This window comes from Chanodichthys erythropterus, chromosome 13 (assembly GCF_024489055.1).
Source record: "Chanodichthys erythropterus isolate Z2021 chromosome 13, ASM2448905v1, whole genome shotgun sequence".
NCBI lineage: Eukaryota > Metazoa > Chordata > Actinopteri > Cypriniformes > Xenocyprididae > Chanodichthys > Chanodichthys erythropterus.
Window position 1 is genome coordinate 16,433,764 of NC_090233.1, and position 26,434 is coordinate 16,460,197.

The window sequence follows — 26,434 nt, forward strand, 5'->3', positions numbered from 1 at the left end:
ATCCCTCCCCCTTATTCTTTATTCATGTAGAATGCATACGTGTTAAAATATTTATGCCATCTTTGCCTGAATCTGTCCCTGGCACAAGTTTATGATGAGCTACCTGATGATCATGTTGTCCAGCATGATTTGAGATGATTGAAGCTAAATATGCTCTTTAAATAACATGATCAATGACACTAAATATACTGACCTAGAAATTGTTCAGAATAGTCAATATTATTTTAAATCATAAAATGTATTTGTTTTAAATTCTTCAAAGTACTAAAAATATCAGTTTATTTTCCAGTTTTTTTTTTTATTTAGTTTTTTCAGTGGTTTAATATGGTAAAATAAACTCAGATTATCCTGCTTCTTATACAGCTACTTACAAAATCAATAAATAAGCAGGCATAAAATATTGATTTGAGTTATTTTGTGTGAGCAGCAAGAGACTGTGGTGTGATATTAGAAAAATTAAATCAGCTATATAAAAATTTAGTCAATTGTACAGTTTAGCATGACAAACATACACAAAAAAATCTGACCACAAAATTCTGCTAATTTACCAATTAGAATCAAGTGTTCCAGAGAACCATGTATTGACCTATTCATTACATGTTTTTATTTTATTTTAACACTAGTAGGACAAACTATTGTCATGGGGTGGAACCCTTCCCCGTAACACTTCTCACCAAACTTAATTGCATAACAATGTCACATAAATACATATTCAACAATTAATTTCTTACATTCCATCATCATAATACCAACAAGCACAACAAATAAAGCATGAAAGAAACATTTAACACATCATAGCATTCACACATCTCTCCCTGCTTTAGAAAATATATTCACCATATTTGAACAATTGCTGTTGGTATTGTCTCTTAATACATACATCCACATGCATCAGATAACAAACCTTTCATACAATCAATGCAAACACAAAAAAATACTGATTACAAGTACTCTAGTGATGATGGCATTGTCCAGGTTCATCATCACACTTTTTGATAGTTATTTTAAGGGTGTGTGAATTATTAAAGTAATTAAAGGGAGTGTAAATTATTATAAGAATTATTTTATTATTTTTATCTTATTCCTGAATTTTATTGGGGTTATAAAAGTCTCTTCACCCTTGTTAAATAAGCCCAGTTCTAATCTGCACTCATGTAGCTCACAAAGCCTCTGTAAACTACAGCTGAGTGGATCTGTGTCCACCCAGACCTCTTACTGATCTCATGTCACTGACCGTACATGAGTTCAAAGTTAGCACTGTTAAACATTAAAGGAATGTTCCAGGTTTAATACAAGCTGAGCATCAGATTTTCTATTACCTCTAAAATAAATTGTTGGTGCATCCCTCAGTTTGTAAAAACAAACAAAACATTTTACAATTGAATTCAATGGGGCAAGGCATTCCAGGAGGGTTTACAAACAGGAATGTGCAGCTAATGTTTTTTAAAGGACATACTGTATATTAATTTTACATGCAAAATGTGTATTATTTGAGCTGTAATATCTAAATCATTTTATAGGTAGGACTACTAGTCTAGGAGTTTGTGAACAGGACATTGCAGATACTAATGTCATGTCCCATTCTGGTATTCCTGTTGGTATAAACCCCAAAGTATACTTCAGTTTTGAAGCAAACACTTAAGCCATACATACTGCGGAATGCATAGCCTTTTAAAGAATAATGCATTTGCTAGCATGTGCAAAAGCAGGCACTCGGAATGTGCACTAGAAAGTTTCATCCGTATCCAGTGTCAGCACTATTTTTCTACAGAAGATAAAAATGTCTTTGTACTCGTTTAAATTACAGTGGGGAGGTATGTCTGAACCCTGTCACACAACAATCTTCAAAGTCCTTCTATAGCCACATTCACAAAATGTCATCAGTCCTGTATTTGATTCATTAATACGATTACGTTCACACACAATTTAGTTATCTACAGTAATGACCGCATTCTATAACCAAACTCACATCCATATTCAGGTATCATAAACGCAATGGATGACGCCATCTTTGGTATTACTTTTGACACTGACGTTATGGTTACTGGTAAGAGAATATAGGCTTGACTCCTGCACGTTCATACAGACAGAGACACTACTGTAAGTTGCTGTGTGAATAGGACATTTCGAGACATTTGACACCTGTAAGTAAATGCTGTTGTCAATCCCAAAAACTGACAGCATGAACATAGCCTAATTTATTAGATTTTAAAATGTAATTTATTCCTGCGATGGCAAAGCTGAATTTTCAGCATCATCATTCCAGTCTTCAGTGTCACATGATCCTTCAGAAATTATTCTAACATGCTGATCTGGTAACATTCCGTCTTATTGTCTGAAGAATATAAATCTAATGTTACAACTTTTGTAACATTATAAATGTATTTACTGTCACTTCTGATCATTTTAATGCATCCTTGTTGAAAATATTAATTTTTTTTAAAAAAAGTAGGGAAAAAAATCTTTCTTTCCCTAAACTTTTTTTTTTTTGCATAATTTAGTATGCAGAATGGCAACACATGGCCTATCAAGGGAGAGATTAACATGGCAGCTCTGTCTAATTTACCATCAGCTTCAGCTGAGCCCACTCTGTGAGTCTCAACTACTGTAAGATGGTGGTGTGGAACAGAGTGACAATGCACTATTCACACATACGCTAAATCCTCAACACTGAGTCATAAACTTAATACGTCTGACAATGACATAAGCGCTATTATAGCCAGCCTAACTGCTCACATAAGCAGTCTCTATATGGTAACTGATACAGCATCACAGAGCTGGGAAGTGTTATGTATTGGAAATGTGAGTGTTAATTAAAAGACGACACAGAAGGACATGTGACCTTAGGCACAAATGGGCAGGTTGTCCACTAACGCTGACATAGATGTTATTTATAGACGAGAGACCAAGTGGCTCTCACTTCATTGCACTTTTGAGACCTAAAAGCAAAGGAAAGCTTCATTTAAATATTAATGATGCCCTGCTATGGCTGGCTAAGGTGATGTGAGTTGTCATATACTGTAGCAGTGGCTGATAAGTCTCCATAAAACATTGTTACTGTCTCAAACTATATATCATGGCAGTTTGTAACAATTTTACATTTTGGCAAATTAGTGATGAATTTGTATGATCTCATTTATGTGTTTTCATACAATCTGCTTAAAAGCCACTTGAGGGTTAGGTTTAGGGTGGACTTTTTTTGGGGGGGGGGGGGTTGTTATTTTTAATAATAATTATATTATTTTTTTTATTTTTTCTAAAAATCGTATGGTTTCATACACATTAAGTTGTGCTAATTCATACTAAATATTTTCTCATTTTGATATTTCAGAATGTAATTTATGTAGTATGTATTATTTTCATTCTGGCATTAGCAGGGTATTTTTGTATTATATTAGGTGAATCCCTAATTTAAGACCAGCTTCTGAAGGGCTGCTGATGTATCATGATATGTAATAATTAAGACCAACCGTCTAAATTTTCATGGTATTCCTTGGTTAGCAGCCAGCTACTTAATCATTCAGCAACATGACAACAAAGCACATCAACAGACAGAATAGGAGCTGAAAAGGCGGTTGCCCTGCTAATATACCGAGAGCAAAAACATGACAATATTAAACCATCAGACATCTTGACTCACATGATGAAATTATTACATAGCTATGCAGTCAGTGTTATATTTGCTCTCCTTTGATTCTAAGAGTTGTTTCACCAATGTTGCAAGAAAAAAGCATCATGCTACATTTCCTGTCTAGTGCATGTAAGATTTTGATTTTGTTCTTATTAAAAAATATATTTATTTCTACATTTCATAACAGTAACACAAATATTTTATTACAAAGATACACAAACGCTAACACCATTTTTTTTTAAGTTTTATTTAATACTTATGTATGATATAATATAACATTTTAGAAATATGTAATATAAAATTAATTTAAAATACATATAGTTTTAAGTTTATTGGAATTTGTATACAGCAAGGACACATTCAATTGATCAACAGCGACAGAAAACATGGCGTTAGTTTTCACTGTTATGCAGATGATAGTCAGCCTTTACTTCTTCGAGGCCTGATGAAACATACCATTTCACACAACTAACAGAACGCATAGTAGATTTAAAAAAAAAAAAAAAAAAATTGGATGACTAGTAATTTCCTACTACTAAATTCTGAAAAAAAAATGTAATAATTGGACTAAAAAGCTCCACACACAATAAACTAGAATACTATCTTTTTAACCTAGCATACACATAACACACTATCTCATTCCTATAATTAAAATCTGTTAAATGATTATTAGGCTACATAAATTAGGACAAGAACTGGGAACACTACCTATAACATCTGATGTAACATCACGGCATTTACGCTTATATTATTCTCTCAGCTTTCTCACTACAGCGTTCTGACACTGGACGATGCCATCGCTGTTTTCCATAGAACTGTTTTATAGTTGAATTGAACTCATTTCACATTTGATTTTGAATTTAACTCTGTTTGCATCATTGAATCATTTTCCTGTTTATCCTTGTAAAGCTGCTTTGAAACAATCTGTATTGTATTATATAAATAAAGGTGACACGATTTGACTTTTACATTGTTACAAACAATTTCTATTTCAAATTTCTATTCTATCCATCAAAGAATCCTGAAAATGTTTCACGGTTTCTACAAAACTTTTAAACAGTAAAACTGTTGTAACGAATGTAGCGGTTATTAATCAATTTATGGATGAAATATGAATATAACAATTCATAAGGTTATGAATAATTATATTCATATATCGACCCAATGGGGAATTAAACATATATTGTGAATCAATTACAACGAATTATAATCAATTACATATATGATTAGTTCTGGTTTAATAATTATTTAGAGAAACTGCTCGTTTGTCCAGCAAACTAAGTCCCTCACAGAATATTATAAACGGAGTTATTCTCTGGCCATGAAAATAACTAAAGCATAAAGCGATCGAAAAACGTTAAAGTGACTTGGGTTTTCCGCTGAAAGAACAAACAGAACAATCGAGCATGAATAACGTTTTAATATATGCAAACTACGAATACAGAGGTTCTAAATATATATACAAGAAAATACACACCTATGTACAAGAATAGAAGTAGAGAAGGAAAGAGAGAGAAGGCAAGTAGCAAACTCACAACCAGTCCTAAGCCAGCACGGAAATCAGTTTCATCATCTAAGATTGAGAAACGGCAGTATACTTGCATTGGTTGCGTGTGTCGAATTTCAGGTTAGCGCTGGTGCAGTTCGTTGGCTTCCTCCGTTCAGCGGGAAGGTTTGAACTGAGGACGAGAGTGAGTTTCGCTGGAAGATGGCGATCCCGAAGCTGAGCGCGGTGGCAGCGCGTGGTCACCGGAGGGGTCCGGGAAAAACGTGCACGAGATGCTCGTGAGACAATCGGGAGAGAACACGGGAGAGAGGGCGTCCTTGCTTTTATGACAGATAAGCCGACACACCTCCTTGAGGTGGGGTAGCCAATAACATGGGTGCAAAGTTGGCGGGAAAGCTTTTCCTTTGCTTGGCCTCACGACTTAATCTGCATGAGTTATGACTATCAATTCAGATCTCCAAATGGAGTGTGTTCTTCACAGTATCATTAAACACATAGAAAAATGCATTTGTCAGCGGTGTGACATATCTCAGTAAATAGCTCGTGTCCGGAGCTTTACGGCGAGACCAAACTCGATAGGTCAGAAAGGCATAGGAGAGAAGTTATGGTTTACAGACAAAATTATATCGTTAAAATGCACACTAGCACAAATACACTCATTTAAACACTAGGAAACATGCATAGGCCCTAAAAATATATGAAATATATATTTCAGCATAGTGGTAGTTTACAAATACAGTTGAAAATGTATGATTGTGTGTTTCTGTGTCTGTCTGTGTGTGTGTTTTTGTGTGTCCCTGTGTGTGTGGGGTGTTGGAATGTGGATCTGGTCAGTCTCTGGGGGGTTTTACAACCCAGTCCAGCATGCTAAAAGCATTCTGAACATTCCAAAGTTTATTGATTATCCTGATACGTGTGCATACGCTACAGATTCCCCCTTTCGGCCAACGAAGTTCCTGTGCGGACTTCGTTGGACGGTAACCAAGTTCGATGGCACATGGATCCGGATGGTCACGCAGCAGGTGGTTCCTACTGGTCCTTGAGGGAGGGCAGATAAGCACCTGTCCATGGATTCTTGCATCCCTTTGATCCCTTGGGATAGGATGAAGGCCAGGCCCAGGGCGAGTGCGTACTTGATTGCCATGGAGAGGCAACGGATTGTGTTGGCAGCAGTCCAAGCTCGGGCTCTAGGTGAGCTGGTCAGGACAGGCAGTCGTGAGAGTGCTTGGAGGGCTGCATCAATAGGAGTACTGTCACTTAGCTGGGACCCCCTTTGTCAATCCTCAGTTCCATTCCTGGATCTAAGGTGTGATTGTGATCCCTGGGGGAAGATGGGATTTCCAGTTCTGACTGGTCCTCTTTGCTTGAGAGACAGTGCACTGCCAGATGGCTGTGATAAAGGATGGAACTCAGGGGTACCTGGATCCTCTTACTTGGATTGGGCAGGCTGACACGAGTGGTGGTGTTGTGCTGATTGTAGATTAGGATGGCAGCATGAGTGGGGGTGTGGATGAGCAGTCGATCACCCACAGTCTCGGCTTGTGTTCCGATAACTGGGGTGCGAGGCTTGGCCGGGCAGCGTGTGTCGCTGGTCATGGGCTGCAACCGGCCCATTCCTTCAGTGTGGTTTCTGAGGAAGAGCTGGTTTGGGCAGAAGTACTGAAAGTCTTTGGTGAAACTACACCTGCGAAAGTGGGGAGCCGGGCACAGCCGTGGGTTGCTGTTGTGGTAGGCTACCGCAACTGAGGTGTGTTTCTTGGCATGGGTGTTACGTTGCCGCCACCTGACATTGACCATGTCTTTGGGTCTGCCAGTAGCAAAGTCCAGCACAGTTTGTGTAGGATACTGAGGACTCCTATTCATAGCCACTCTGTCCATAGAGAAGCTAATTTCTCGCAGCAGGTCTGTCAACAGAGCTATAACCAGCTGATTTTGGGCAAAGTCATTCTGGAGGACTGTAAACAGTTGCTTCCTTGAGTTCGCAGTTTGGATCAGCAGGAAACTGTGAGTGCGGAGAACCACCGCAATACCTTTCCAGGATTTGCAGGTGGTTTGCAGGGTTTGGCTCTGTGTTGCGAGTTGCTTTCTCAGTTGTAGGCGGAGCTTGTTGTGCTGCTGATGAGGGGAGCAGGCTGTGATGAGACTCAAGTCTCCTGGTTGGTACAGATGCAACGGCAGTGGCACCTGCCGTGCCAACAGTAGTTCTGTGGGGAACACCTGAGTTGACTCCTGTACGGTGTCTGTGATGGCCATGAGCATCAGAGGAGGTTTTACCGTCCAGTCTTTCTGGTCGACTGACCGTGGAAATGTGATTCCTCGGTTTTGCAGTGAAGCTCGGTGCTTTGCGTTTGCAGTCTGGACATGACGGTAAACTTGACATCCTCTGGCGTGCTCTGCCACATCTTGCTGCATGCTGGGCCAGTGCGCCACTTGTTTTAATGTCTCGTCCGTAGTTCTGGTGCCATGGTGTTTGGCACATGGTGTGTCGTGGGTGTATATCAGTTCACCCCCCTTTTGGCCCTGTGGCAGTACAAGCTTTGGCGCTGTGAGGACATCAGGGACATACTTTAGAAAGTTTATTCCCACACGCAGCATGTGGTCGGTCTCGTGCAGTCGTTTGTTGCTAGGGGCCGCCGTGGGACCAGATGCCGGGAACGGGAGGTTGGAGGGGTCTGAGTGGTGGTACAAAACATGTCGAATGGAAATGTTGGAAAGTTTGGTTGTCAGTGGCAGTGGCAGTAAGGTGGGAAATGTTGCAGGAACAGTCCGCTGGCTGCGGGTTGTTGTTGCCACACTAAGGGTGGGTGAATGGGGTGGGTGTGACCATAGCTTGTTATGCAGTGTGCCAGTCTTGGCAAGGGCATTAGTTTGGTCGTTCACACCTTTGTCACGCCCTGGTTGCTTCAAGCATCTTTTCACCTTTTCCCAGTAAACGATCATGTCGTGTGCTTGGGTGAGGTGATCACGTGTCTGGAACATGTGTTGATGTTTCACCTGCTTGTTGCATTCAGTCTTGAAACCAGTTTGTTTCCAGCCCAGAAGATGGCATGTGAAACAAGGTCTGGCAACGTGTGAGTCTGTGCACATGAGTTCCCTGATGTTATGAGCTGAGGAGACGTGAAGGGTTTTGAGGGTAGCTGCTGCTTCACCATATTGACATGACTGGGGGCCCCACCTGCTGTTCTGTGGTTGGCAGGGTTGGTTTCTTAACCATCGTACCCCTGCATTTGCCTGTGGGATGCCCTCATGGTTGTAGGAACGTCCATCGACATAGGCCGTGGGCATTCCTTGGCACGCATTCTCTTTGAGGTATCTGTGACAGGCTGGTCGCTGTTGTTGGGGTACCAGTATCTCAAGTGTCAACGCTGGTGTGCTGTTATAGCAGTTTTGATAGGCAGCTGAATCTCCGCTCCGTGCAGACTTGTGCTTTCTGGCACGTTGTGGCAGTGGCACCTGCTGGTTCAGCCTCCTGAAGTCGCTGGTGGGTCGCCACTTGCTGTCTGGTTTGACAATGGACCAGGTAGGGACTGAATAGGTGCTGTTGCATGGGCAGATAACACCTTTTCCTTCTGTTGAATGAACAACCACCTGTACTGGTTCATGTGGGGCGATGTGACCTTCGTACTGCCTGATTAAGGTGGGAGGAGCATTTGGGTGTGTTGCACTATGCACTGTGTGAAGTTTAGTGAGACCACAGCATAAAAGGTCTTTGTCAAATGTCACTTTGAATTTGTGCAAGACGTTTCTGAGTCTTCGACAGTCTGCATCATTCTTTAGCGCACTTGCATCTTTCTGGATCTGTTGGCCTTTAGGCTCAAACCTTGGGAAGGGCTCCTCTGTTGTAGTGTAAGCTGTCAGGTTGGCTGTCCGAGGTGCAGCGCTTTCCTGAGTTTCACAGGCAGGCTGGTTAGCGACTGTGGGTACTGCAAGGTGTTTGTCCTCCATCAGCTCCGTTCTGTGCACCTGTTCTGTGGGTACCAGTTTGATGGAAGTGATGGAGATGCTCTTGAAGGATGCTGTGAAACTTGTGTTGCTTAAGCTTCCTTCTGGGACCATGGCAGCTGGTATTAAGTTAATGACTGTTAACTTGCGTTCAAAGTCATAGGGGCCGTGGTCCATTATCCATTCTAGATGGTGGGCTTTGGGAATGCTGATGTCTGTGACCATGCATTCGTTGAGCCAGCTGTGAACTACGTAGGGTGACACTTCAGTTAGCGGTGTGGCTTTTAGAGCAAGTCCAAGTTCCACGCCTTCAGGTGACAGTGTGAAGGAGCCCAGCATGTGGCTTAGGGTTTGACCACATTGCCTGTTGAGCCAAACAGCACCCCCTTTGGTGTAAGGTGGTACTACAATTTCCTGTATGTTGATCCAAACAGCACCCCCTTTGGTGTAAGGTGGTACTACAGGTTCCTGTATGTTGATCAGGATGCAGACCTGTTGGATAGTCTGGCCTGACAGGAAGTTGGCAGTGTTGACAGGAACAACAGGAAGCTGTACAGTCATTGGGGCCCACAACAACTCATTTGCACTGTCCGTATGAGCACTAGAGTGCATCAGGATGTCTGGAAGGACCAGGAAGTGATGGGTTAAATGCCGGTTGTTCCATTTGAAGTTCACAACGCAGATGTCCTTGACGGTCATCATGGTTGACAGACGAAAGTCCAATGGGAAGCGTATTTGCATGTTGACAAATGGGAGGTCCGGTGTTCCTTCAATGAGGGCACTTAACAGCGTGTGGCTGAAGGCTGAGTTGTCTGCCCACAGTGTGAGAATAATGTCTGTTGTAGTTACATCATTCAGCTGTGAGTCTGTCATGACCTTGGAGCAGAGGGAGCTACAGTCTATGGTGGGTTGAAGTGTGCCGGGTAGCGAACTTGAACTGTGCTCTAAGACCGGGTTCCCGCGGTTAGCTGGGAGATTTCCCGCGACCTCTGTGACCTGACCGTCTGGCTCAGGTGGCCTGGGTGACTGGGAAGGCAGAAGTTCACACACTTGAGCCCAGATTTTCAGTGGTCTGGCGTTCAATAAGGGCTCAAAACAGTCTAGCAGGTCTTTGTGAGTGGAACAGAGAAACGTGTCCATTTGCGCTACGCACACAGGAGGTACCAGGCTCACTCGACCAATGGTGTGGTGTGTGGGAGCTGTGTGTTCAAGGTGGACCTCATTTGGACTGTGCGACTGCACATTCAGCTCACATCTTTGTGACTTGAGAGTCTGAGTTTGTCTTTCAGCTTCATTTCTCAGTCTTTCAAAAAGGTAAGGACAGGTTTCTGGACAGTGATCGGAGTCTGGGTAACTGGTTGGAATTTCTACAGTCTTTTTAGACGCAGTTCTCTGCTTGGCTTGAGCTTCGTCGACCAAGTCTCGCGGCTGCTGAATAGACATGCTGCTTGAGCAGGCCAAGGCTGCCAGATGATCACTCACCGCAGGGTGCAGCTCTCGGAGAAGCAGAGGGTTGAAGATGAAATCTTCCTCCGTTGCTGGCTGGTTACGTGCTCCGTAGTACCCTCTTTGCATTCGGCTGTAGAAAGTGTATGGGTTATTCAGTCTGCCCCGTTTTAGGTCCATGGCAGCAGGGAGCCCTTGATCTGATGCAGGGTCAGAAAGCTTTTGGATCAGAACCTGTCGCAGGTGCTGGCAGTTGGATGTGACAGCTGCTGGCGAAGGTTCTTGGCCGTTGGACGTTTTGGGCAGTGGACTTTTAACCCCATTTGGAATTAGGGCTTCTTGACTGGTTAGGGGAAACTCGGTGATGTGTGTTTCCCCTCCCATGCCACTTTTCAGTACTCTGTAACCAGTGTCAAGTTCATTCACATAGTCTCTTTGTTGTTTCGGAGCCATAACTCCTTTCTGGGCCTGTTTGAGATGATTTTCACAGGTCAGGGCTTTAGTGTGTCTGTCTTTCAGTGTAGTCTCTGCTTTGGCTAGGGGAGCTTCGCTGTGTTGGAGTTTTCCAGTCAGTTTTCTACGCTCCACCTCCAGGTGGAGCTCTGCAAGGGCTTTTTGAAGTCTTTGCAGCTCCTCCTGCAGCTCGGGTTTGGATTCGTCCGCTGTCCAACGCTGGTCCTGGGTCTCGACGAGTCGCTGATCGTGGTGACGATGAATCTGGGCCTGATTCCTCCGGGCGTCCTCCGCCTGGAGCTTGAGGTTGTGGGCGATGGCTCGGATGACTCTCGCCCACTCTTTGTAGCTCGGCATTGGATCGTGGGCCATTAGTCGATTCAGGTTGTCGTCCAGCTGCTCGTTGCTTAGGTGCTGGGGATCCACAGCGTCGTTGGGCAGGATTGTGCTGGTCAGGGAGCCCAACCCGGTCTTGAGTCCGTCCCCATGGGTGCTGGGGCTGGCTGCTCTGAACACGTTAGCTTGCTGTTGGCGAGAGAAAGACAGCACAAACAGAACCAATGCAAGCACGCGCAGGGCTAACGACTTATAATAATGCATGATTATATAATTCTTTGGTTTGGTTCCAGTTAACTGGTGCAGACAGTTAGTGGAATGTAGGCTAGACACTTAATTGTCGATAGCCAAAAGGACCACGCGGGTCAATTTGTGTGGGTGAGTGCCGGATTTGAATAAAGATTTTGACAGGCGGTAGCCCTAAGAGTCCTTTGATGACTCTCGCTGCTCGGTCGTCTATCTATTACTCAGTTTTCCGTGATGGCTCTCACAGGCTCTGCTTTTACATGAACTGAAAGAAACAAACACAGTAGAGAAGCAAAACAGAACAGGGTGGATGCAATTAAATGAGAAATATAGCAGTAAACAAATAGAAAGGAATAAAAATAGAATCGCAATAAACTAAAACAGAAGGGCTAGAGGGGAGAAGTGAAACTTAAACTTCCTATTCCAGCTGGGTTTATGACGGTGTCCGGCGAGTGCACTGTTGCGTCATAAAACCTAGAGGGATGGTATGGATCGAGAGCATAAGGGTTGGCCCGCACCTGAGTAATTGAAGAATATGTAATATTCTGTGGCTTTCAATTAGGTGAAATGACTGTATGTCACTAATTTAGGCCTGGGTGAATTGTGGGTGCTCAGATAAGAACTCAATGGCAGGCAACCTTTCCTCGACGTTCAAACACTCTACTGCGGTGTCCGTGGCCACCTGTCCCCTTTGTACCACGGTGCAACCTCTCAAACAGGGAACACCAGTACAATTGCGCACTTCGGTAAGGTATTTGCGCCAACGGCCCGAGTGACCAGTCAAGATTGAGTTTTCCCTGAACTCAGAGTCTGTCCCCTTTACGGGCAGTTACTCCAAACGGGCGGTTCTGTCGTGCAGAAGCCTGAGCAGGGAAATTAAACAAAATTGCCGCTTGTTGTCACCCCGGGTCTCGTTGCCTCCCTGTACCTGATACACAACTCGCTGATGTCCTTGCGTGTTGCCCGTGATACGGGGTCAGAATGTCCACGATTCACACACGGTTAGTGTAAGAAGCGCCAGGCCAGGTAGCTCCACTCACTGGAACTCACTGGAGCAACCGTCAGCTCACCCCAGGGCGCTAAAGGGCCTTATCTGCAAGTGCACAAACAATCAGGTAAACACGACTTAATTGTAAATTTAAAACTCAATTTAAATCTTGTTTAAATAGAATTTAACTAATTAAGTGTGTAGGATAAAAGAGTAGGGGTCTAAAATGAACTAGCTAGAAGCAGAACAAAAGTAAAAATAACAGAAAACAAAAACAAATCAGATGCACTTGATTCAAATTTGAATTAAACTCTGTTCAATTCAATTTAAATGAGTGCATAGAATAACAGGATGGGAAAAAGCGAAAAGAGGATAATTCAGAGGCACTTGATTCAAATTTGAATTAAACTTGTTCAATTAAATTTAAATGAGTGCATAGAATAACAGAATGGGAGAAAGAAAAGAGAAAGCCTTCCCTATTTGCAGATTTTTCCTAAAGAGAATTGCTTGTTGATAGCAAAATGCCAACTGATTGACACTACTTAATTTTAAAATTGAATTAAATGTTATTTAATTAAATTCAAAAATAAGTGTATGAAATAAGGGAGGCTTGGGTGTGCGTGAATATTATTGCCAGCCAATAACACACAGGACCCAGAACTAAGAGTGAATAAAATAAAACATTAAGTAATAAAGGGAATGAATTTCCAAAGTAAACTAAAGAAATAACTTGAGAGAGAGAAAAGACAAAAAGGGAATGGATGAAATAACACAAAGTGGAATAAAAATAAAATAAATAAACTGAAATAAAATAAAATAAAGTAGATCTGTGAATACAGGAAAAAGAATACAAGGGAAAAGAGAATTGACTTATCTGACAGTGTCCACCAGGGGGCGCACTCTCAGAAAGTGAATTCCCTTGTTGGAAGGGAAACAATTTAAATTAAAAATTTAAACGTGTTTAAATTAAATTTAAATCAGTAAACCACATTCCAACAATGATTGGAAAGCATAACCACCAAAAGCAAATTACTTTTACAACTCCCCGCAGTATAGAGAAGCAAAAGATAACTTGGAGATAATTTCAGTTCAAAGTATGGAGCGGCTTTAACTCAGAACGTCCACGCGGTGGCGTCACTGAGTCCACACAACCAATAAGTAGGGAGGGGTGGCACACCTGAGCAGACTGCCCTCTGGCGTCTGGTCAGAGTTACTGCATCCCCTTTCTTTAATTCGTGATACAAAAACGAGCGCGCTTGTGGGTTTCTGACCCTTACGCTGTTTTAACTGCACGGTCACGATTACAACTATAGAACCTCAGCGGATTCTTTCATAAATATATGTGTACCGTTTTACTCACGGGTACACAACTCTGGGAATCAGTCCCTTTGGTGCAAACTTTAATGCACGCGAATATGTAACTTTTGCGGGATTGCTTCGCCGCTGTTACTAATCAACATTGGATCAGAATGCTGATACGAGCTCCAAATTATTACACATCAATCGATAAACCAGACGGACTGCTTTTCCGATTAGATCTGTAACGGGGATCACGTGGTTTTGGGTAGCTAGTCCAAACGACGTAACCCAGGAGCAAACCGGCTATTGTGAATTTTTGGACGACACAAGAAATTCAGATTCAGTAGCGGGTAAATATAATGAGGCCTCGAAAGAGTGGTCGCAGGAATCTCGCCACGACCCTCTAAACTTGCTGAACACGATTCAATTCGTTTATTCAAGCGGAAATTAATATTCAAAACTGTAACTTACTGCAAAGATTGTCGTCCTTCACAGATACGAGCTTGAAATATCAATAGACTGCAGTGTATTTCACGGTCAACCAAGGCTAGGCCTGCAGTGTTTTTAGACACAAACAGCAGCTTGTTAACGGTGCGTAGAGAGGACCCGTGCGTCTTCTCACTGAATAAAACGCGCATGTAAGTTAAATCATACAAAATTATTCTACATTGCTCTTTTACCGAAAACCAAGTTTAAAACGTTGCTCGCGAATCCTCCACCAAATAATATATGTAACGAATGTAGCGGTTATTAATCAATTTATGGATGAAATATGAATATAACAATTCATAAGGTTATGAATAATTATATTCATATATCGACCCAATGGGGAATTAAACATATATTGTGAATCAATTACAACGAATTATAATCAATTACATATATGATTAGTTCTGGTTTAATAATTATTTAGAGAAACTGCTCGTTTGTCCAGCAAACTAAGTCCCTCACAGAATATTATAAACGGAGTTATTCTCTGGCCATGAAAATAACTAAAGCATAAAGCGATCGAAAAACGTTAAAGTGACTTGGGTTTTCCGCTGAAAGAACAAACAGAACAATCGAGCATGAATAACGTTTTAATATATGCAAACTACGAATACAGAGGTTCTAAATATATATACAAGAAAATACACACCTATGTACAAGAATAGAAGTAGAGAAGGAAAGAGAGAGAAGGCAAGTAGCAAACTCACAACCAGTCCTAAGCCAGCACGGAAATCAGTTTCATCATCTAAGATTGAGAAACGGCAGTATACTTGCATTGGTTGCGTGTGTCGAATTTCAGGTTAGCGCTGGTGCAGTTCGTTGGCTTCCTCCGTTCAGCGGGAAGGTTTGAACTGAGGACGAGAGTGAGTTTCGCTGGAAGATGGCGATCCCGAAGCTGAGCGCGGTGGCAGCGCGTGGTCACCGGAGGGGTCCGGGAAAAACGTGCACGAGATGCTCGTGAGACAATCGGGAGAGAACACGGGAGAGAGGGCGTCCTTGCTTTTATGACAGATAAGCCGACACACCTCCTTGAGGTGGGGTAGCCAATAACATGGGTGCAAAGTTGGCGGGAAAGCTTTTCCTTTGCTTGGCCTCACGACTTAATCTGCATGAGTTATGACTATCAATTCAGATCTCCAAATGGAGTGTGTTCTTCACAGTATCATTAAACACATAGAAAAATGCATTTGTCAGCGGTGTGACATATCTCAGTAAATAGCTCGTGTCCGGAGCTTTACGGCGAGACCAAACTCGATAGGTCAGAAAGGCATAGGAGAGAAGTTATGGTTTACAGACAAAATTATATCGTTAAAATGCACACTAGCACAAATACACTCATTTAAACACTAGGAAACATGCATAGGCCCTAAAAATATATGAAATATATATTTCAGCATAGTGGTAGTTTACAAATACAGTTGAAAATGTATGATTGTGTGTTTCTGTGTCTGTCTGTGTGTGTGTTTTTGTGTGTCCCTGTGTGTGTGGGGTGTTGGAATGTGGATCTGGTCAGTCTCTGGGGGGGTTTTACAACCCAGTCCAGCATGCTAAAAGCATTCTGAACATTCCAAAGTTTATTGATTATCCTGATACGTGTGCATACGCTACACTGTTTTCAACAGAAATGTTTCTTGAGCACCAAGCTGGCAACAGAAGATTATTTAAAAAAAAAAAAAAAAAAACCTTTGTTTTTTATTCTGCATAAAAAGTAACAGCTTACAGGTTTGCAACAACATGAAAGTAATGTAAATTATGACAGTTATAAGTGAACTATCCCTTTAAGAATGAAAAAAATCTCCCATATTTCCCACTGTCCTCTTGTCTAGTACCTGACCATGATGATTTTCTGTCTATTCTTTTTTTCATGTCATAATCCATCTTAATAATTGAGCACTATAGCACCTCCTTCACCTACAGATAAAACAGCCAGCAGAGCATTATATGAAGTACAAAGAATTCTGCTACACCCTGATACCGGTATTTTAACATATAGCCAATCCCACAGAGGTCATGTGGCCAGGCAGCATTCCTGTTCAACACAATGTCTATTCCAGCTTGTATCTTTCTTCTGTGTGTGGGAATGTTGACAAAAGAGGAATTATTGATATCAGACTCCATCAATCTACTCCAACAATCAACACAAGTACAAAATAGTACAGGGCATAAAACAGTCTATCCCTTGTTTTCATTTGCGAATACATTAAATATCCCCATCTGAGGTCAATAGAGAGCACAGATACATGCACTCTACAAAGACACAATCCCTCATATCTAATTTCTCAAAGACAATTTAATCAGAACCAAATCAGATCACTTTTGGTGGTTCTGTTTTCATCGTCTAATACTGGAAGACTAAGTCATGTTTTCCATATCAGCTTTGGATTCTGTTCATTTCTGCTGGGAAAACAAATCTGTTGTATTTCTTTAGTATAGTTCAAATTCAAGGAGTTGTCTTTTACACAAATACTGTACATTGTTAAATATTGAACTGCCATCATCTGCATACAATAGAGATTTAATATCAGAGAACGGTCTCCTGGTGCCCTCTAGAGGTGATCATCTGCACTCACAAGAGCTGGGCAGTGATTTTATTCTAAAAGGGACCTTAAAGGGATATTTCTGCAGGATTTGTTTGTAAATTTAAGACCAAATAAAGAAAATTTAAAGACTAAACTGAAGGGAACACAATACATCAATATATTCTCTGAATGTAAATATCTAGGAAGAAACACAATCATTTGTATTAGCACTTCGGAGTACATTTACTTTTTAATTCATTTATTAAAAAAAAAACAAAAAAAAAAAAAAACACATTTGATTCGCTCTGCTCCCAACCACTACAATATGGAAATATCTTTCTAATCACACTGCAAAAAACTATTGTTTTCCAGTACAAACATCTAAAGATTCTAAAATCAAGATACATTTACTGGAGATACAAAATATAGGAAAGTATGAAGTCTTGTTTTCTGTGAAACTGATGAAAATGAAGTGAGTTTATGATTAAAACAAGAATAAATATCTGCCAATGGGCTTGGAAAAATCAGCTTAATTCAAAGGGAAGTTTTGATAACTCATTGACAGATATTTGTTCTTGTTATAAGCATAAACTCAATTAATTTTGTTAATTAGTTTTTTTTACAATTGCATTTCAAGTTAATGTATCTAGATTCAAAGATGTTTAGATATTTGTATTGGAAAAAATACTGAGGAAGATATTCTTTTTTTGTAATGCATGCAATGTTTAATGCCATGATTTTAGGAATTTAAGACCTTCTGCTCTGATTAAAAGGAAATATTAAGACTTTTTAAAGTTTTTAAGACCCGCAGAAACCCTGATAAATATCAATATAGTGAAACGTGATTGAAATTTGAAATATATAGTATTCCATCCACACGTTACTTACCATTTATGAGATAAATTAAGAGATTAAATAAACATAATTATTAAATAATTCAAAAAGTAACAAAATCATCTCTGTTTAAACCGCACACTATTTAGGAAATAAGTATGACTGCATGAGATTTATGTCTATAGGTTGTAAAATCCTACTTGAAGCGCTGCGTGGTCTGTTGTCTGTAAGCTCAGAGATGGCTCCTGTGGTGATGGTCTTCTTCATGCGGGACACTGCAGCCGCTGAACCCAGAACAGGTTTAGCCAGAGCATCATCACTGCTCGCCCTTTTTATCTACACACAAGAACATTAAAGGTGCCCTAGATTCAAAAATTGAATTTACCTCGGCATAGTTGAATAACAAGAGTTCAGTACATGGAAATTACATACAATGAGTGTCAAACTCCATTGTTTCCTCCTTCTTATATAAATCTCATTTGTTTAAAAGACTGAGGGTTATATTAGCTGTGTGAACTTTGTAAATGCGCTGTAATATAGTCGACAGCTCATGTGGCAGGAAGCACGCGTCTTAAAGGGGCGGCGCCGAGTGTAAATCAGTGCATTGTTGATGGTGCCCGAAAATATGCAGTTAAAAAAATTAATTAAAAAAAAAATCTATGAGGTATTTTGAGCTGAAAGTTCACAGACACATTCAGGAGACACCTTAGACTTATATTACATCTTGTGAAAGAACATTCTTGGGCACCTTTAATACTGGCAGTGAAAACAGCTGAGAATCAATTTTTTCACAAAATATTGTACTGTGACCGGGAAGGGACATGTTCATGGTCACGACATATTGGCTGCATCCGAAAACCTAGACAGCTGACTTGTTGCCTCGCTGCCTTATCAGGTAGCGTTTGTGCATGAAGGCACTTAACGAAATGGATTTCTGAGGCAGCATAACAGTTTAATTATCTATAGCAAAATGGCACTAGCTTTTGTGAAACCTAAACAAATATTTATTTACTACAGTTATTTCTTGCTAGAAATGACATCAAAAGTGGAAAACGTTGGTCAAAAACACACATTTACAAACAAACTGACCAGCAAACGCAACTTTCGGATGCCATCTTTATTTTTCTAGCTCAACTGTCACAGAATGGAAGGCACAGACAGGATTGTGGGATATCAAAGGCAGCAAAGGATACATCTATGCTGCCTTCAAAAATCGATGAGATGAAGGGATCTTAGGAAACAGTGAAGCTAACGATGGATTTAGACATGCCTTGATACCTTCCTACCTTGAAATGTGTCCTCCAAAGGCAACATTTTCCAGTTTTCGGATGCAGCCATTAACTCATGAGAAACTGATGTAAAGTCATACCTACGAGGGAGTCATACCTATTGAGGGAATGATATATTTTTCTCGAGGCCACAACTTCTTTATGTTGAGGGATCGACATATTTCTCATGGCCATGAGTTAAATGTGTAAACAACCTGTGTGACCATAGCAACCTGGAATTATCAGAAATGGATAGGCCTATGATCATTTTTTTTTTTATTAAGAAAAAGCGCAGAATTAAGAAATTAGTATATTAACATATTGCATATTGTATTGCATGCGTGTTAAATAAATATTGTGTACATTTTTATCTATCCAGTACAACAGTGTTTTAAATCCATTCACTGATCGTTTTATTTTTTATTTTTTATATTATTATTATTATTGGTTGCATTTTTTTATTCATTGTTACGTATTTGCTTTATTTTCCCCTTAATATCCCGTATCTCTTTAACTTTCTGTACATTATGTTACTTAAAGTATAACATTATATTGTGTAAATACTGTAAATGCCGATCATGCCAATAAAGTTTTGAATTTATGACTATTTCTGTAGACTATTAGCCTGTTTTCATCTGTAGCCCCTCGTGCCAGTGACAGCATTCAAATGAAGTTTGAATAATTTGTTATTATTAAAGGCTTTATGTTAAAAGAATATTTAAGCTACAAAAAAGCCTATTTGTGTGTAGCCCTATAGGCTATATAAAGTAATAAATAATAAATAATACATTTGATCTCATTATTTCTTTACCAAATTAACGTTATGTATTATCTTATAGTCTACCATATAGCCTATATTTGGTAAATACTGCAAATACCCGACAGTCATGCAGGAATGCTTATTGTAACATATAATATTTAATTTTATTTAGTTTTAATAGGCATAATAATAATAAATAAATAAATAAATAAATAAATAAATAAATAAATAAATAAAGACACAATCAGTGAATAGATTTAAAAGGCTATGAGATGGAATGGATAAAAATGTTTTCTTGTAGGCCTATATTATTTTATGTTTTTACATATTCTTTTATCATTTATCAATAATAACAAACTTTATTCAAATGCTGTCTATGGCAACATTGCTCGCAATATAAATGGCTATAATATATTATTATAATCATTTCTTATTTAGTCATTCTTAATTAAAAATAAATATTATTACAGGCCTGTCATTTCTAATATTTCCAGGTTGCTATGGTCGCGCAGGTTGTTTATGCATTTAACTTGTGGCAATGATAAATACGTGGTTCCCTCAACAAAGAAGTCATGGCCACAGGAAAAATATATCATTCCCTCAAGATAGGATCTTGAGACCACGACTTTACATTGCGTGGCCACGAGTTAATATGACGTTCCCACTAATTATTAATGTCATGGCCACAACAAAACTAAGTGAACCGAAACATGTCCCCTCCCGGTCATCGTAGTTTTGTATTCAAAATTATGTAAATAATTGGTAAAAAAAAAAAAAAAAATGGTAGTTTTGTGACTTTTAGTCATGCTTGTTATGCTTGTGTACTTATAAAATTTGATAAAAGTATCTTTAAGCTGATTTATGAATTTAAATGAACAGTTTTTCTCTATGAAAATGAACCTTTATACTAGAACTGCTCAATTCTAGATAAATTAAGAATCACATTTGTTTGTCTCAAATAGAAATCATGATTCTCCCACAATTCTGAATAAGCCAATAAACAATATAACATGTAATTTACTAGAGGTTCTGCAAAATGTTAATTGCTGCAGTCTAATTAAAACTATTTAACTAATATTTATTATTTAAAAAAACTGGTTTGAATAAATGATTCAATGACTTACTCATAAAAACTCCAATTGGCTCATTACTGGATGAATCAATATTTTTAAACTACTCTTGAATGAATAATTCAATGATAAATATATTTTATTAATGGTCACTTGTCGCCACCTACTGGTGTAATGATGTAATAGATACAATGTTTATTTGAAGCATCAAGTTGCTTTCAAATGTTGATTTACTCTATTCTGATCACTGCCGTAGACATCAGTGTTTATATCTGAACTATAAACTTTTATCCCAGTACTTCTGTAATAATTTGAATTATTGTAATGCAGAAACAAAAAGAAAAGACTTTTTGTGAAGTTGTTTCATACCTATACATGACACCTGCTCGCTCTGGCACAGTGGCAGCGCAAAGATAGATTTGAATGTTCCATTCTGATCATACTTGTCAAAGGTTTAATAGACATAGCCGAATCATTGTCATTTAGGAATAAGATTGCATAGGTGTTTGAATTGAGATGGTGATCTTTTTTACCAGTTTTGACTAGCAAGAGCAATAGCAATGTATCACCAGCTGTCTTAAACAAACCTCTTTGGATCAGTACGAATAACATAAATTACATTATTTTGGATTCTGTGAATTTAGCTGAAAGGTGACACGTTTACAGTGCTGCTAAATATTGAGATATATATCAAATATTAGGAATATAATTTTATAAATATAACATTAGTAATAAATATTAAAAATATTTTAGCAATACAGCCCAGTCCAGTAGTGACAACCAAAATAATATATACTACGGGGAAAAAAATACAGTTTTATTAAACTATCATACACTATAGCATACACAGGTAAAGATCTTTTGTCAAATGTAATTTTTAATTGGTCCTGTGTATTGTACACGTTGGAAACACATCTTTATGTGTGGCATCACATCTTGCAGCTTACTTAGTGTTTTGCCTTTTTTTTTTTTTTTTTTTACTCAAGAACCTGTGCTGTATCAGGGTCCCATGACTCCCACTTCTCATCCATTCCACTGTCAAATTATATATTTAAGCTCACCTTGCTAAGTCGCAGATCAGAGGCGATGGTGCTGGATGATCTCGAGGTCTTCATCCCGATGTTGCTGGAGTAAGAGCCTTGAGAGCTATTTGTAGACAGTTTTGCACGTTCTGGAGCACCCATTCTGGGCAGTGCCGCCTTGACGGTGCCCCCTTTCAACATGGTCTTCTCAGTTCAAGACTCTCGCTACTTGTTCTGTGGACAAAGCAATAAAAGTAAGAAGATCAGAGTTTCCCATAAATTACCTAGACTCCCACCATCTAATCTGTCCAGCCATAATTTTCTAATGAACCGAAAATATTAAACCTCTAATAAACCTCTAATAATAATATAAAAGGTCTCTATGTTGCATTTCGTAGCATTTCTTTGGCATAGCAACCGTCAGTCAAATGAACAAAAACTGAAAGCACGAAATGACTTAATGCCTTTATCAAATCACAAAAGGCTGCTATTTAACTGTTGCACTGCGTGTTTCAAAGCGAAGAACAAATTTTGCTCACGTGATCAACTTGTGATTCAATGTTTTCAGCATCTTCGAGCAGCTCGGTTCACAGTGAATGCAGCAAACTCCATCTTTGCATGTGCTGTGAGTTTAATATGCATTTTGGAACACAATAGACACCAGTTATTAAATTTCCTGCATTTTTGCTGACAGTTGATAACAGCATTTCACTAGACTTGTCTGTAAACCTGTTTTCATAGAAACTGGAGTTTTCTGCCAAAAAAAAGGCTTTATAATTATAATTATTAGTAATATTTTAATTGTTTGGCTTGCTAAAACACCAGTGTAAATGTAATCTAGACTGAGACACTATATCTCACCTTAAAAAAATCCACTTTAAAGACCAGGTACAAGTCAATCTATCCTCATATAGAAAAAAAATATCCTGAGGGAAACACTGGAGTTAGATGGTTGAGTTCAGATTAAAGTACAGAAAATAGTTTAGTCCCAATGGGATTGCTGGAAACAAACACAACACAAGTGCTACACTTTTCATCATAACTAGAAACTGAACAGACAAAATTCAGCAGAATCAGAACACCCGTCATTAGAACACGCACATTCTACGCTAAGCTGCAGGTCTGCTACCTGACCCAAGCCAGATGAAACCTGGCAAACTTTAGAACTTGATACAGATTTTTCATGTAGGTTATAACTTTTTAAGTTTCAGAGATTTGGATTTGTTGGAAGTTATTATAAAACATTAAAATAATTTAATTTTTATTTTAACATTAAATTAACCAAGTCTGTGAGACTACTTGCTCATTGAAGAAAAATTCAAGTTTGGTATTAAAAGTTCATAGTACCAGCTGGGTCAGATCATGGGGTTGATTTAGTTTTAGGCCTCAGCCAACATAGTGCTCATTAAATCGTTTTCAAAACTTTAAATGCACAAAAAAAAAAAAAAGGCAGCAACAAAATCTGGAAAAAGGAATAACCCGTCCAGGAACATGCAGGATCATTCAAGAGATATAAACTTAATGCAAGTGAAAGCAGGGCAATTTAGAGGAAAATAGATAGGGAAGAGAGAAAATAAGAGACAACCCAGGGAAAAATCCCAAGAAGCTTCCTGTGACTAAGCATGTCCTTTTTAAGTGATCTATTAATCAAAAGCCCCTATCAGAGACCCAACACCCTCAATGCAAAGGGTAGGTTTCACCTTAAAAGATCTTTAAAAAAAAGACTGGGTGACAAAGTGATATATTAGTGACATATTAGTGAACAAAGCAGAGGTAATGTAAGAGGAATGGACAGGTGGCCACTGACTGAAAGAGGCATAAGTGCTCTTCAAAGCAGAGAAGGGAAAAGGGTGAGGGAGCTAACGTCTCCTGCAGAGAGCTGAGCATATACCCTTGTGTATTGCTCTCATTGACTTGAATAATGGTGGCATGCAAATGTACATAGGTTCAACCATTAACAACATCCCAAGAGATGTGGAATGATAAATATATGAACATCAAAAATCAGTGAGAAAGACTTGCTCAGTTCACAAAAAAAAAACACCTCTTTGTTTTTCACTCTCTCTGTTCTTGTCTTTCCATTCACAAAGAGCCATACGTTGCCTAATATTCAACTATAATATATAAAACTATTTTTTGCAATGCAGGGTGTCACAATCACCGTCTGCCCCTGTCAAGTTCCGGACTACATTTCCCATCATTCCCCCTGCCGGTCACATGCTCACACTCCCCTCCAATCATCATCAGCCACATACACCCTAAGCACACTCCCTGGACTATATAAGACTCTCACACACACCACCCATTTGCGAAGTCTTGATTACCTTGTGTGTCATTTCCGAGCGTTTATATCCTGTTTACCTGTTGTTACTGTTCCTGTCTGTTACCCGTTCTTGACCCGTTGCTGCCTGTCCTGACCCTTGCCTGTTATACTGTTCTGTGAATGATATCCGCCTGCCTCGATCTACTGCCTGTGCCCTGACTACGATTCTGCCTAACCCTCTGCTGTACCTGTTTGCTCCTGATTTACCCTGCCTGTACGACCACGCTTACTTTTGTAATAAAAGCTTGCAAATGGATCTCCGCCTCAGTCCCGCTTCGTTACACAGGGTATAGAGCTGCATGATTAATTGTTAAGATCACAATCTTGATTCAAACACCCGTGCAATCTTATTCCTAAATGACACTGACTTGTCAATCATTGTCAATCACATAACATAGTGAAGCAGCCACTGTATCGAGTGAATTATCGATTCTCGAGCCATCGATATCAACCAATTCAGCCTCAACGCCATGGACAGCACCTGGTAACATCGCACTTAAGAAGATATACCTTAAGCAACCTCCTAAGGGATAGTTCGGGGAACACGCCTGAAAAAGGTATATTCAGTTAAGGTCTACCTTTAGGTTCTTCGTAGCGTGCTGAGAGACAATGTTATCGGGAAATCCAGCCCTGGAGCACATGTCTGTCTCTGGTTCAGTGCCAAAGCACATTTTAATTTAACAGTGAAGTTTTTGCATTTTATTCTTTGCCATAATCCTAATCGAACACTGGGTGTATTACAACTTCAGAATTAAATTCGTACAGGCTGTCAACAGTGATAAGGTATAGCTAAGAGTGGTTCAGACCAACCTTACGAAAGTATGACTTACAGAAGGTATACTTAACTAAGAACATTTCGGGACACACAAATTAACGTTAAGGTACAGCTTAAGGTATAATTTAAGAACGACGTAGAGTTAAGAAGGTTTCGGGAAACCCAGCCCAGCGCGTTTAAATAATAAATAGGATATAGGCTATAGCATCCAAATAGTGCATATGGAAACATTTGGATTTATGCCAAATGGGTTTCTATTTCAGTTTAGCTTTAAATTAATTCGTTTTAGGTTGACGTTTATATATTATATTTTTCATTATTGTTCTGTTTTTCTGAATACCATTAAATTTAAAATATTTGTAGCGCAAGGGGAACTAAAAAAGCCTACGTAGTGGTGGGATTAAATACCCCTATGCCAACCTGAAGCCGAGCTAGCCGGTAAAAAAATAAATTTTTACAAAAAAATATGCTAAACATGTATTTTAGGCTATTTCCACAACAAATCCTTTACATTGTTCTATACAAAATATAAGTATTAAATAAACATAAATTATATTGGCATTCATTACCTACAAACAATATTTTAAAGGCTAAATTTTGTCATACATTCAAGTTAATTTTACTGCACAAAGGTAGAGTTTAAAAAAATAGTGTTTAAAAGATTACATGTATTGGAAAAAATATTAAAAAGAAAATGTTAGCCACATATTGCCAATCTATACAACTAAGTGACAACTAAGCCTACTAAGGTATTCTGAACGAATACATTTTTCTGTGTACTATGCTTTCTTAGTAGGCTACAGCGTTTAATATATAGGCTAGGCCTATACATTTTTTCTGGACATCGCTCCTTGTTTCTACCTTAATACATTGTTAAAATTAATGTTAGCTAACTACATATAGCCTATGTAGGTTATATATGTCTGAAATTAGGCCATAACTTGTACAGTCACCTTTGATAACAGATTACTCCAAATTGTAATGTTAAAGCATTTCCTATAAAGCGGCTTTAAAACTATAGGCCTAAGTATTGTGAAAAGCGCTAAACAAATAAATGTAAATTGAACTGATATTGGCTATGAGCTCTATAGATAAGATAAAGGTATACAGGTATTTTTCGTACACGTCACGTACAAAATATGTCGTTTTAACGACATAACATCTCGTTTTAATGAGAAAAGATGTCGTTTTACGACATAACTGAGTGGAAAAATATTACGCCAGGCAATACGCCACCGTAATATATAGCCAAGATGATCATACAGGTGTAGTATTTTATTGGCTCCTTACAAACTTGATCGAAGGTATATCCACTGTCATCCCCCCACGGCTATTTTAAATAATAGTTTTACGTTTTCATATGCATATTTCATATTAATTATACTGTATTATAACTCAACCATTATAATCATCTGCCAAATTTATCCTCGATAATTCCATGTTGTTTTGGTTGAGTTTAATGATAATGCTGTCCTAAACCTATAGCGGACAAAAACATAACAGACTCAAAGCCCTAAAGAGTGAGC

At 39.1% G+C, this 26,434-nt stretch overlaps 1 protein-coding gene across 1 annotated transcript in view; it reads right to left on the minus strand.

Moving 5' to 3' along the window:
- The window catches only part of specc1 (sperm antigen with calponin homology and coiled-coil domains 1), a 185,711-nt gene that overhangs the window by 59,310 nt on the left and 99,967 nt on the right, over positions 1–26,434 (minus strand). The window contains exons 2-3 of the mRNA XM_067407929.1: positions 21,850–22,044; positions 17,891–18,026 (exon numbers count right to left, since the gene is read on the minus strand). Of these exons, the coding sequence (XP_067264030.1) occupies positions 17,891–18,026; positions 21,850–22,011 (298 nt within the window). The 5' untranslated portion in view covers positions 22,012–22,044. The remainder of the gene's footprint in view (positions 1–17,890; positions 18,027–21,849; positions 22,045–26,434) is intronic.